Source organism: Xiphophorus maculatus, chromosome 14, assembly GCF_002775205.1.
Source record: "Xiphophorus maculatus strain JP 163 A chromosome 14, X_maculatus-5.0-male, whole genome shotgun sequence".
NCBI classification, from domain to species: Eukaryota; Metazoa; Chordata; class Actinopteri; order Cyprinodontiformes; family Poeciliidae; genus Xiphophorus; species Xiphophorus maculatus.
The window spans coordinates 20389871-20403671 of NC_036456.1; the positions used below are offsets into that span (position 1 = coordinate 20389871).

The window sequence follows — 13801 nt, forward strand, 5'->3', positions numbered from 1 at the left end:
AACCTATATTTTATTCTCGGAGGTTAATTTTTTTTTTTTTTGCTTGGGATACCTTATTTCATTGTGATGTCACAGATCCCCCCCCCCCTGCCGGAGGCACTTGGACCTGAACTCCATAATAGGGTTTTAAGTTCACCACATTTACTGTATCCGTCTTTCTATTCTGGTCTGTCCACTGTATCTGGTAATTCACAGGACCCAGTTGTTTCCTCACTACTGCTGGACCTGACCATTTAGGCGCTAGCTTAGAGGAAAACTTATCAGTAGCTTTGGAGAGGGGATGAGACCGAACCCAGACTAAGTCTCCCGCAGTGGTGGAGAAAGTACTCAAAAAATGTACTTAAGTAAAAGTACAAATACACAGGCAAAAATGTACTCAAGTAAAAGTCAAAGTACCACATTAACATTTTACTTAAGTAAAAGTAAAAAAGTACTGGCTTTTAAAAATACTTAAGTATTAAAAGTAAAAGTACTTGCTGAATACATAACCTAATCGCTAATATCATTAAGTGTGCCGATAGTATTTAATTTGAATACATCATAAATGTGCCATTTTAATAAACAATGTCACAGATTAAACATGTTCTTATTGTGTTTATTCTCTGTAAGAGTTTAGACTTAGATATGTGATTCTATGGATCATAATTTCAGGGATGGAAACATCTTATTTCCTGTCCTAACGTAGCATGAACTTCATTAGTGACATTTATTTAGAAAGAAATCCAACTGAAAGGGGATGGAACGAAGGTGTGGGGGGGAAGACATGCAATCGAGGAGCCACGTAGCAGAGTTGTAGTCAAGACCACTGAACACGAGACCAAGACCAGCGCCCTGCGCTACATGACACAATAAAATGAAGTGCACCTATCAAAACTGGTTCTCAGATTGATCTGAAAGATCCACATTTCCATAAAAACACCTAGATATAAATACTTAGAGCTGAAATATATTTAACCAGTATCAATTACAACTCATTTCATTCTGTTTTGCTTTCATCGCTGTGCTACAATCCGCAGAGGTCGCCTGCCATCCCTATAAAAATAACGCCCTGGGCGGTTGCCCATATTGCCCATGTCAGAAACCACAACTGTCTGCACCATTAAACCATGAAACATAGCAATTAACTGTAATTGCTATGTTACAATTACAGTTGTAATTGTAACATTACAACAACACTATGAACACTGTCCAACGGTGCAACAAGCAGAAGGAGCACCATGACTGTTCTCATCCTCCCTCCCACTGCATGTTTGCCACCATGACAGGAGACAAAATCAATCAATGAGCATGCTCTGTGTTCATACGTTCAACTTTTACTTATTCGGCAATTAAATAAATGTGTGTGTGTGTGTATATATATATATATATATATATATATATATATATATATATATATATATATATATAGCTATTGCAGTGCATACAAGAACAAAGAACGGCTCTCAGTGAGGCTTCAGTCCCATCAACCTTAGTAAAGATCCGTCCAGAAGAATCGGATCGTTCCTGAATCCACACAATAATTCAGCGCATGAGTGACAACTTTTTTTCATCGCAGATGCAACATGTGTCTCAGTACAGCTAGCTTTGCTAGCATCACGTCCACAGATCTTACCTTTCTTTAAGCTTTCCTTCCAAGTGACGCTAAAAGTTGGACAAAGTCCCACCGTCTGTGAAAGCGAAGCGCTGCTGGTTTTACATGTCGTCATATCTTATGATTTATGCAGCTATTATCGATTAGTTAGACATCTTCTCCCGCTCAGAGGAAACCACTGCGCATGTCTGGAGCTCCGCGTGCTAGTAAAGGGGGAGGCGATGGGTGACAACAGACACTAAGCCACGTTATTGCTTGGATTTTACGGCGCCACCTTAAAGTCCCTGAACTTCATATTTTAACGGACAAAAAGAGAGCAGTGCGACTTGGATGTAACGAGTAACGCGACACTTTTGTAGAAATGTAGTGAAGTAGAAAGTACAGAAACTTACTGTAAAATGTAGTGGAGTAAAAGTAGAAAGTACCCATTATTAAATCTACTTAAGTAAAGTACAGATACATGAAAATTGTACTTAAGTACAGTAACGAAGTACTTGTACTTCGTTACTTCCCACCACTGGTCTCCCGGAAAGAGCTGTACACTTCTCCTACGGGCATTATAATACTTAGCTTGTCTGGCCTGGCTCAACCCTATCTTCCGCTTAACCTGTTCAGTCATTTCTTTATGTCTGTCCAAAAGTTTATAGGGCGTCTGTTGAGGGCTAGGAGAGTGGCCAATGATTCTCTCCAGAGGACCTTTGAGAGGCCGACCCAGAGTGAGCTCTGCAGGAGACCTTCCAGTTGTCTCATGCTGAGCGGCATTGATGGCAAATCTAAACTCTTGGATCCATTGGTCCCAGTTGGAATGGTGTTCTCCCACAAAAGAGGCTATCATGGTCTTTATTGTTCGGTTTGACCTTTCAGTTAGATTGGCTTGGGGATGATAACTTGTAGTAAACTTTTGAATCACCCCCCATGTGCGACAGAACTTTTCCATCTCATGGCTTGTAAACTGAGGGCCACGATCTGATACTAGCTCTTGAGGGACTCCAAAGCGGGTAAATATTTCATTCTTCAAGATGCTGGTAATTTTCTGAGCTTTGCTGTCTTTGAGAGGAAACACCTCTATCCACTTGGTAAAATAGTCAATGATTACCAGCAGGTATTTATTTCCATTCTTACTGCGAGGTAGAGGACCCATTAGGTCAACACCGATCTTCTCCCGTGCTTCGGTTACTGCAGTAGGCTGCATAAGCCCTGCAGGCTTTTTGTTGTCAGGTTTATATTTTTGGCAGGTGACACAGGCTTTAACGTAGGCCCACACATCTTTTCTGACCGAGGGCCACCAGGCGACTTCCAGTATCCTTAACAGGGTTTTTAACTTCCCTAGGTGCCCACTTAGAGGATGATCATGGAAGTAACTGAGAAACTGGATTATCATAGACTTGGGCACGACCAGCTGAAACTTTTCGCCTTGGTTCTTGATAAAGGATTTCCTGTACCAGACATCCTGTACTTGACAGAACCCTATTCTGTTGGGGTCTTTATCAGCAGACATCTGGACCATGTCAAGAAGAGCAGAGTCCTGCTCTTGTGCCAGTTTGATTTCGGCCAATGATGAAGGTAGCTCTGACTCAGGTTTGGACATGACTGCTGCAACGTACATCAGGTCGGTTTTCTGCACTGCTCTTGACAGTGCGTCGGGTACTAGATTATGTAACCCTTTTCTGTATCGAACGCTGAAATGGTATTCTTGCAGCCGAAGCACCCACCGGGTCAAACGAGAGGATGCCTTTGGACAATTAAAGGCCCAAGTCAATGCTGCATGGTCAGTAAATAGTGTGAACTCAGATCCATCTATGAAATGCCGCCACTTCTCAACTGCCCACACTACAGCCAAGCACTCTTTCTCTGAGGTTGAATAATTACACTCTGCACCCCTCAGAGCTCTAGACGCATAGGCAATGACCCTCTCGCCCTCAGGTGTCATTTGCACAAGTACTGCGCCGAGGCCTACATCACTGGCATCTGTGTGTATCTCAAACGGCCGTTGGAAGTCAGGTTGCATAAGTATAGGGGCCTCCACCAGGGCCTGTTTTAACTTTTCAAAGGCCTGCTGGCAGTCTGGACACCAGTCCCATTTGCTGTCTTTTTTAAGAAGATGGTATAAAGGTGCAGCTATGTCAGCAAAATGGGCAATAAATTTGTGGTACCAGCCCACTAGCCCCAAGAATCGCTGAAGCGATCTCTTATCTGTCGGTTCGGGGTAATTTGTGATGGCCAAGCTTTTACTTGCATCTACTTGAACCCCCTGCCCAGACACTATGTGACCCAAAAATTTGAGTTCTGATTGGAAAAAATTACATTTCCCCAGATTGAGGGTCAAATTTGCCTGGTGTAATTTGGAAAAAACTGCCTCCAGATCTTTCATATGTTGTTCCGGTGAGGGAGAGAAAATGATCACATCATCAATGTAAACAAAACAAATTTTTCCTCTCAACTCTCCCAACACTCGCTCCATGAGTCTCTGAAATGAGGCACCCGCATTTTTCAGTCCAAAAGGCATACATTTAAACTGATACAGCCCAAAAGGTGTTATTACAGCTGTCTTGGCTTTACTTTCTTCAGCCACTGCCATTTGCCAGTACCCCGATTTCAAGTCCAAAGTGCTGAAAACTGAAGCTCCATTCATGGATTCTAGCAACTCATGAATCAGAGGCATGGGATAAGCATCTTGGCGAGTTTTGGCATTTAAGGCCCTGTAATCCACACAAAACCTAAATGACTTGTCTGGTTTTGGGACGAGGACCACAGGAGATGCCCAAGAGGATTGAGAGGGCTCGATGATGCCATCTTGAAGCATTTTCTCAATATGCTCTTTGATTATCTGCCGTTTAAAGGGTGACACCCTGTAGGCTCTAGATCGAACTGGTATCTCATCTGTCGTGTAAATGTGATGCACTTCCAGGGATGTCTTACCCAAAGTATCGGTGCACACTGTTGGCCAGGCTTGCAGGAGATGCGTAACTTCAGGGGTTTGATTAAAAGCTGCTGGTCCTCTCTTTGCGGGGAAGTCATCCGTGTCCTTAATGGGCAGAGCCATGATCAGACTTAGAGAAGATGAGCTAGGACACCCAGCAGAATTGCTCGGGGGTGGAGCAATGAAAGGGTAAAATGAATAACCTCTGGGCCCTTTGACTCCATAAGTATGATCACCTAAGTTGATGATGGTTGATGTTCTGGTCAGGAAATCCAGGCCTAGAATAATGGGAAATGTGAGGTTAGCATCTTCAACCACAAACGTGTCTAACGACCACATCATGTCATGCCAACAATAGAGGATAGTTGTTTTTCCCATGGCGCTGTAAGTTTTCCCATTTGCCAGGGCAAACCTTTGGTTGTCGGCTTGTTTTAAATGTTCATCTGTCCGGGCCATTTCCTGCCACTGGCTATGCCTCATTAGTGTAAAAGTGCAGGCTGTATCCAGGACAGCATGATATTTCTTATCTCTGATCTCTACAGGAACATATAAAAGTGAAGACGCCAGCCTCGGCCCTCGTTGAACAACAGACACTACATCTGCTGGTCTTCTAAAGTTCCCTTTAGATGGAGGTTTTGCTGGAGCTTTGCCTTTGGACTTTTGATGATCAACCTTCCCCCAATAGGCCTTAGCCCCTGCACAGTCTCTTTCCACTTGGGATCCTACTGTAACCAGCTGATCCATGGTGGTGACAGTCCCTCGGAGGCAACCAGCCAGTTTAGGATTACAGTTATTTAGGATCCTTCTCACCAGTTCGACCTCTGAGATATCAGGCTTCCACCTCAAGCACAATGCTCGGTAGTCGAAGGCGAAGTCTCTCAGGCACTGCTCAGGCAACTGCACCATCTCCCGCAGTTTTTCTTCCACCTCTGAGAGGTAATCTGGGGGGAGAAATGCAGCATAGAAGGCTTCCTTAAAATCCATCCAGTTCTGGATTTGATTCTTGGCTACACACCACCAACTGTGAGCGGGTCCTTTTAAAACCCCAGTCAAAGCCCCAATTAATTCAGGGTCAGAGAGTGGTCTCACAGACAGGAATGTTTCACACTGATCAATAAAGTTCAGCACATCTGCTACGTCTCGTGCCTCTCCAAATGTGGGAAAGTCCAAGTGGATGGGAGGTTTGCCATAAACTACAGCCGTTCTACTAGAAGAGAGAGGTACAGCCAAGTGAAGGGTAGATACTCCCCTACTAGTAGGTGGTACAGCTGGCAGCTCTTCGGAAAGCCCAGGTGCAGGTCGATCCTGATCGCCAGAGCATGCACTTTGATGATCTTCACTCAGCCTACATGAAGCCAGTTGTGTTGAATGGATTGTTGGTGGCCTCTGACAAGTTGAAGTATACACTACTGGTGCCTGCACTGTAGAAGGTGCCATCTTAGGTGTCCATTGAACATCAGAAATGTCCAAATCACGTTCAGCCCTGATTAGGGGTCGGGTAGTAGTAGATCGATAGGCGCGCTTCAATTTCTCTACCTCTACCTTCCACCTATCATCACGTCGTTGTAAACACTGAACCAACTTTTCTTCAAACTCTCTTAGGGTTGTAATCATACGCTGTTCTAATGCCTCACCCATACTATCTATATAAGTTCTTATATTTTGTTCTCGATTTAAGGCACTGGCCACCGAGTCCTGATAGTTTTCCTCTAAAGTACTAACCTTCTCAACCACAGCTGTCAACTCATCTTTAAATCTAGAGAGATCTGCAGGAGTAAAACCTGGTATCTCTTCTTCCTCCTCCTCATTATTCTCCTCATTAGATGCATACAATGAGCTAAGTAAAGAAGTTATTTCCCCCACCGGATTTCTCCGGGTTACCCAGGAATCACCTCTTGGGACATTATCTGTTTCTTCCGTCTCTAAAATGGGACCTGAAACTCTGTCAACAGATTCCTCAGCTTCTGTTTGATGATGGGACATTTCTTCCATTATGTCAATAAAGTTATCCCTTTTACTGACACATTAATTGTTTTTAACAAAACCCCACACAACAAAAACATTCAAATGCTGTACATCACTTTAGTCATACTCATAAAAAAAAATCTCCCCGTACGGGCCACCACTCTGTAACAAAATCCTCGAATAAACGGGAAATGTACACGCTCAAGTGAGTCCTTTTACTTCTTTTTATACGAATTTGGTAATAAGCATGACCATCAAACAATGCTAGAAAAACGATTTCATTAATGAAAAGAAAGAGGGGACACATCAGCGCACTGAAGCGGCTACAAGCTGCCCGCTACATTTAATAATCAATTGTTTTCCTGAAATCATAGTATTTTACCCGTCACTCTTTAATTTTTTACAATTAAACAACAAAACAGTCAAATCTAAGACCATAACCCAGCCTATAAATCAAAAGAAAAAGAAGTAGTTCATCAATAATAATAGTCCATCAAAAAAGTCCATAATTAGGCAATTCAAAAAAAATAAAGTTCCGTTTGCGCAAAAAAAACAACGTTGGGGCCCAAAAATATTAATCCGTCTTCGTGCACCAAAAATACAAGAAAGAACGAAAAAAAAATTGGAAGGGTCTCACCGGGTCGGCGTTTGTGTGCCCGGGCGGTTCCCTTCGTCAGGCCTGGATCGCGAGCGCCTCGGGTCCGGTCAACGCTCCGTGTGGCTCTACCTTGCCTCCAGAAGACTTTTGACCCCTTTGTGAATTGCTCTGGCCACGCTTTTAGTCCAGCAGTCAGTTCTCTCCGGGCTAATCTTGCAAGCTCCTCGGACCGTCGCTCGGCGTCTCTTCCAGCGTGCTGCCACACCCCTTTCTCTCCCCAATCAAGTGGCCTCTGTTCCTTTTTATAAGTTCCGGTAAAAGTTGTGACCCAGATATATTTTTACTAAGTGGACTTTCACAAATAATATACATACATACAAGACATCCTTGTATACATATCAATACAACAAAAATTATGTGTATTTTATTAACCTATATTTTATTCTCGGAGGTTAATTTTTTTTTTTTTTGCTTGGGATACCTTATTTCATTGTGATGTCACAAGTGTCTGATGAAAATGTTCTCCGCAGATGGTTTGAAATTCCCCGATTTTTCTTTTAACACAATAATGGCTTAAAGCATTACAAAACAGAAGCCCGTTATGTAGAACATTTTATATCATCCTTTACTGTCTAGTCTATTAATGTAGCGGGATGCATTTTAATTTCTGAGCCTGACAATATTTGTATCCCCTGTCTATTGTCCTGTTGATATGAAACTTACAGAAGTAGCTCAGAGAACAAGTGTCATTACGTAGAAAAGGTAAAATCCCTCTTAACTCTTTATTTCTCCATTTTAGCAGGGGATGCATTTTTTGGCAAGGCCTATTATTAGCCTGCCGATATCTGCATGCCCTCTCTTCTCGGTATAACACCGGTCCAGGTCGCTATCAAGCTAATGTTCTGTTAGCAGCTGTACTAATATTTTTTATAAACATTACCAAGGCTCATTAAAACAAACATTTGTCTTGGCTTGTTTTATTCTTCCTCTTTCTTTTCTCCTTTTTTGAAACATAGTTTTGTTAACTTAACTTCTGACCGGAGCTTTGGACCTTTGGATGTTCTGAACGGCAGCTAATGGTACCGGGGAAGAGTGCGGTACCTACCGCGGCCACCAGGGGGTCCCAGGAGCAATTTATTATTTTTCTTTTTGTCCATAAAATAATAATTTCTACATACATTATCACATATATATTATTGTAAAACCAGTTCATTCATAGTGAAATTGTGTGTTTTTGATATTATAATGACAGAAATTATTACTAAAAAAAATCAGCTCCACTGAGGGGCCCCTTGGTGGCCCTGGGGCCCTAAGGAGCTGCTTAGTTTGCTTATGCCTTGGAGAAAACCCATTTCGGCCGCTTGTATCCGCGATCTGGTTCTTTCGGTCATGACCCAAAGCTCATGACCATAGATGAGGGTGGGAACGTAGATCGACCGGTAAATCGAGAGCTTCGCTTTCTGGCTCAGCTCTCTCTTCACCACGACGGACCGGTACAGCGCCCGCTTAACGGCAGACGCTGCACCAATCCGCCTGTCGATCTCCCGCTCCCTTCTTCCCCCATTCGTGAACAAGATCCTGAGATACTTGAACTCCTCCACTTGGGGCAGGACACCCCCCCTGACCCGGAGAAGGCACTCTACCCTTTTCCGGCTCAAGACCATGATGGCCTCGGATTTGGAGGCACTGATCCCCATCCCGGCCGCTTCACACTCGGCTGCGAACCGCTCTAGCGAGAGCTGCAGATCACGACCCGATGAAGCCAAAAGGACCACATCATCTGCAAAAAGCAGAGATGAAATCCTAAGGCCACCAAATCGGATCCCCTCGACACCCTGGCCAAGCTAGGACATAAAATAATATCTTACATATGAATGCTTGTCTTTCTAAGTAATTGTCCAATAAAACATCTGAAAATACAATTTAAACAATGGATCATTACCTGTTGGTGGCGCTACATGGCATTGTTAGTTTTCACACCTCCTGTTTTTAGCTGTAGATTCTTGATCCACTTTTCTCCTCTTTTTTCTGTAAGTTTTTAAAATTACCTCCTTTGTGACCGACTACCTTAGAAACACAAAAATAACGTTTATCTTTCTATTAGAACGGTTAGAATAACCGTACAGGACTCAGACTTTAGGCTTTTTGATGCTGGATCAGCAGAAATAAATGGGCTGCATTTACTTCCTGCCCTCCATCTGCATTGGGTCGCCTCGGTGCTGCTTCGTCTGAAACCCAGCAATAAAGTTCATCAGCTCTGATGAAAGGCTGTGGTTCATTATGAACATGAGACCTGAAAACTCATCATATCAGTCGATACCCAGACAGAAGGCCTCAGCATGAAGACATCAGCATCATGAAGTTTATCAGAGGTTCATCACAACAGACAGATCTATGACCTCTGACCTTTCCCCCTGCCTCCAGGTGGAGTACTACTTCCTGTCTCAGTACGTGTCGGCGATGGAGACGCCGTTCCGTCATGTGATCCATGGGCGGGGCAACCACACTCTGAGCGCGCTCACTGAGCATCTGACCCTGCTGACCTCTGACCCCGGACGCTTCGACGAGAACCGCTTCAGACGGCAGCTGGCTCTGTTCACCTGGACGCTGCAGGGGGCGGCCAACGCTCTGAACGGAGACGTGTGGAGCATCCGGCACACACACACCTACACACACACTAATACATAACACACACACACAGATACATAACACACACACCTACACACACACCAATACATAACACACACACTAATACATAACACACACACCTACACACACACCAATACATAACACACACACCTACACACACACACATACATAACACACACACACACACAGATACATAACACACACACTAATACATAACACACACACCTACACACACACAGATACATAACACACACACCTACACACACACCAATACATAACACACACACACACAGATACATAACACACACACCTACACACACACTAATACATAACACACACACAGATACATAACACACACACAGATACATAACACACACACAGATACATAACACACACACACACACACTAATACATAACACACACACAGATACATAACACACACACCTACACACACACACAGATACATAACACACACACTAATACATAACACACACACCTACACACACACCAATACATAACACACACACTAATACATAACACACACACCTACACACACACACATACATAACACACACACCTACACACACACCCATACATAACACACACACACACAGATACATAACACACACACCTACACACACACTAATACATAACACACACACAGATACATAACACACACACTAATACATAACACACACACCTACACACACACTAATACATAACACACACACCTACACACACACTAATACATAACACACACACAAATACATAACACACACACACGCAGACACACACTAATACATAACACACACACCCCTACATAACACACACTAATACATAACACACCCACACACACACAGATACATAACACACACACCTACACACACTAATACATAACACACACACACACAGATACATAACACACACACACACACGCACACCTACACACGCACACACACACACACACACTGTGAACAGTGGTGACCTGCTCGCTCTGGATCATCTCGTCCATCATTCAGTCTTTAGTATCTCTGAGGATCAACAGGTTCAATGAAAACCAAGAAGATCTGCTGATTAAATATTCATGATATTCTCCAGATACATAAATAAATTTCTGTATCATTCAGTGAAATGGATTTTAGGTTCATGTTGGTGTGAAGTTGTTCTGTTTTAAAACATTAAAGTTTGTGACTGAAATCTCCTGAGTTAACAGAAAACAACCAGAATATAAAAATAATAAAAGTTCATGAACTGAAACGAAACCTGGAGATGAAAAATAAAAATGAATAATCAAAGAATCTTTTGATTAAAACGATCCCGAGAGTTCTGATGGGAACTAAAGATGTAGATTGAGATGATGAGGCGTTTTGCTCCAATGTGTTGCCATGACAATCTGAGCAGCGCTAGTGTTAGCATAGCTAGTGTTAGCATAGCTGATGTCTTTACTGAACCAGAACCAAGAAACATTTCAGAGGAAAAACCTGATGGATCAACGATGGACAGACGGCTGGAATCCATCATCTGAGAGCAACAGAACTGAAGGAACAAGAATCATGAAGAACAACTTTAAAAGTTCTGGATGGATGGATGGAGGATGGATGGAGGATGGATAGATTAATATATGGATGGATAGATGGACATTAAAACATTTTAATAAATCATCAGACCCAGAATCCCTAAAGAACATCCGGATCAGAACCACAGAAACGGAAGGAAAACATGGAGGAACCGATGACGTCACAGCGTAGGTGTAATGATTATATCTGCCAGCAGGGGGAGCCAAGTTTCCATCTGCCAGGTGTTTAAAGTTAAAATGGTTCAGATGGTTAGAGGCTGAGTTCTGATGGTTCTAATGGTTCTAATGGTTCTGATGGTTCTGATGGTTCTATCAGCACTGAGTTGGAGCCAACATTCAGTTTTATAAGGAATTTATTTAAATATTTGAATTTCATTAATAACTAATTTTTCTGTTTTTACAAGAAGCTTTGAGACCAGCAGCCTCCTCTGGTCCAGGTGTGTCTCTGTTGTCCAGGTGTGTGTTAAGAGTCTCTCCCTCCTCTTCCATCTGACCCGTTCCAGCAGCAGAACCAGTAAGGTTCTTGTTGAGTCCAATTTGGTCCCCATGTCTTCTGCTGAGCCAGCGGCTTTCACTGCTGCTGCCAGGTCCCATGGAGCAGGGCACTCTGGGTAATGTAGTCCTGTGTGATGCAGCAGCTGAGAAAGACTTGATATGAAATGTGATGCTCAGATCACATGGAGTCCTTCAGCCTGAACAGAACGGCATTATGGGAGTTAGAGTCCAAACAGAGGAGGAGCAGAGGGTCGTAGTCCAAAAACTAAAAGGATTGTTGGTGTAAACGTCCAAACCGAGTCTGTGGTCCATGGAGAGGAGGACTGTGGGGGATGTAGTCCAAAAATAAAAAGAATCCAAACAGAGTTGTAGTCCAAATGGAGGATGACTGAGAATGTTTTACAAAGCAAACTGAAACTACATTTTAAATCTTTCTCTGAGGAAACTATCAAATTAAATTAAATAAAAATTTTTTCTCAACAATCAGAAATATTTTAGATCTGAGGAGTTTAATTCATGAGCGGTTTGGTCTAGGTTGCTTATGCCTTGGGCCAGCTCTGACAGGAGAGCTGAGGGAGTTGTAGTCCAGTGGTTGTGTGCTAGTTGAAGCCCTGAATAGACTGTGTGTTTGAGCCCCATGGTTTTATTTACAGTCACACACGTCTGTATGCGCACACACACCCCCACGCTCCCTGTCTAACACACACACACACACACACACACACCTTGTCTAACACACACACACACCCTGTCTAACACACACACACACACACACACATACACCTTGTCTAACACACACGCACCCACGCTCCCTGTCTAACACACACACACACACACACACACACACCCACGCTCCCCGTCTAACACACACACACACACACACACACACACACACACACACACACACACCCCACTTCCACGTCACAGAAAGTCTTAATAAATAAATAATAAATAAATATGTTTCTATAAATACTTGGATCTGGTTCTACAGTCTCTGATTCATTATCTCAGGATTATTCGTCTCTCTGGACAGGAAGTGGTCGCCATGGTTACAGCAGTCTCTGGTCCTCTCCATGTCTTGTGGCTCCGCCCACAGCAGCTGGAGGAGGTGATGGTGGTTGCCATGGAGACAAAGCTCAGCCAATCAGAGCCTGTCTCTGGCAGGAACCCAGATGTACGGTCCGCTCTGCTCCTCGATGACCAGCTTCACCTGGAGGTACACCTCATCGAAGCTGTCGCCCTGGGCAACGGCTGGAGGAGACAGACAGGAAGGAGCAATCTGATTGGTCGGTTAGAGACAGGCTGGCTCTGATTGGTCCAGGTCCTCAGGTGTTCTTACCTGTGAAACACTCCAGGAAGTCCTGCTCCAGCTTGACGGCTCGGTCCAGAGCTTTCCTGGCCTGATCCTCCGAGAGACGCTTGTTCAGGTCCCTAAAGACAATCAGGGAGACGATTCAGCCCAGAGGAACCGGACGGGTCCAGGACCCGGTCTGGTCCTGACCGGTTCTACAGACAGCTCAGGTAAAGGTCAGGTTAAGGTCAGGTAACATGTGTCTTACAGGATGTTCTCCAGGGAGCGTGGGCGGATGAAGATGGCGATGGGATGAAGGTGAGCGGCCTGCAGACGCCTCACAGCGTTGGCTGAAACATCCAGGATGCAGTGCTTCCCCTGGAACAGCAGGGGGCCACAGTTAGTAAGGCAGGTACAGGTTAATCATGGACCTGCAGGGGTCAGGAGGTCATGCTGTGGTAAACATCAGGACAGGTGACCAAACCTTTGGTTTTATGAAAGAACCCAGAACAGCAGCTTCTATTCAGTCTGTTTCTACAAATTAAAGTGCTGCCGTCCCTTTAAATCTGTTCCAGTATCTCTGGATCATCAGACCAGGTAGAGACATAGATCCTCTCTATGCAGACGATGCTCTGCTCTGCTTCACTGGATGACTGAAGGTTTGTTCCATCGTTTTATTTACTCATCATCGACCAGTGACCTCCAGGTGGTTGGTC

General features: G+C 43.8%; 2 protein-coding genes across 8 annotated transcripts in view; one reads left to right on the forward strand and one right to left on the reverse strand.

The window, feature by feature from the left end:
• The window catches only part of tfr2 (transferrin receptor 2), a 35761-nt gene extending 25957 nt beyond the window's left edge, over window positions 1-9804 (forward strand). The window contains exon 19 of one of the 2 annotated variants that reach the window (XM_023345874.1): window positions 9499-9804. In XM_023345874.1, the coding sequence (XP_023201642.1) occupies window positions 9499-9762 (264 nt within the window). In that variant the 3' untranslated portion in view covers window positions 9763-9804. The remainder of the gene's footprint in view (window positions 1-9498) is intronic. The other variant, XM_023345876.1, reaches the window with a different exon arrangement.
• A 2878-nt stretch (window positions 9805-12682) lies between these two features.
• Window positions 12683-13801, reverse strand: part of LOC102228667 (disks large homolog 4-like) — a 33943-nt gene continuing 32824 nt past the window's right edge. For all 6 annotated transcript variants that reach the window (XM_023346433.1, XM_023346432.1, XM_023346434.1 and 3 more), the window contains 3 exons: window positions 13354-13463; window positions 13134-13225; window positions 12683-13045 (listed from right to left, as the gene is read on the reverse strand). In XM_023346433.1, the coding sequence (XP_023202201.1) occupies window positions 12939-13045; window positions 13134-13225; window positions 13354-13463 (309 nt within the window). In that variant the 3' untranslated portion in view covers window positions 12683-12938. The remainder of the gene's footprint in view (window positions 13046-13133; window positions 13226-13353; window positions 13464-13801) is intronic.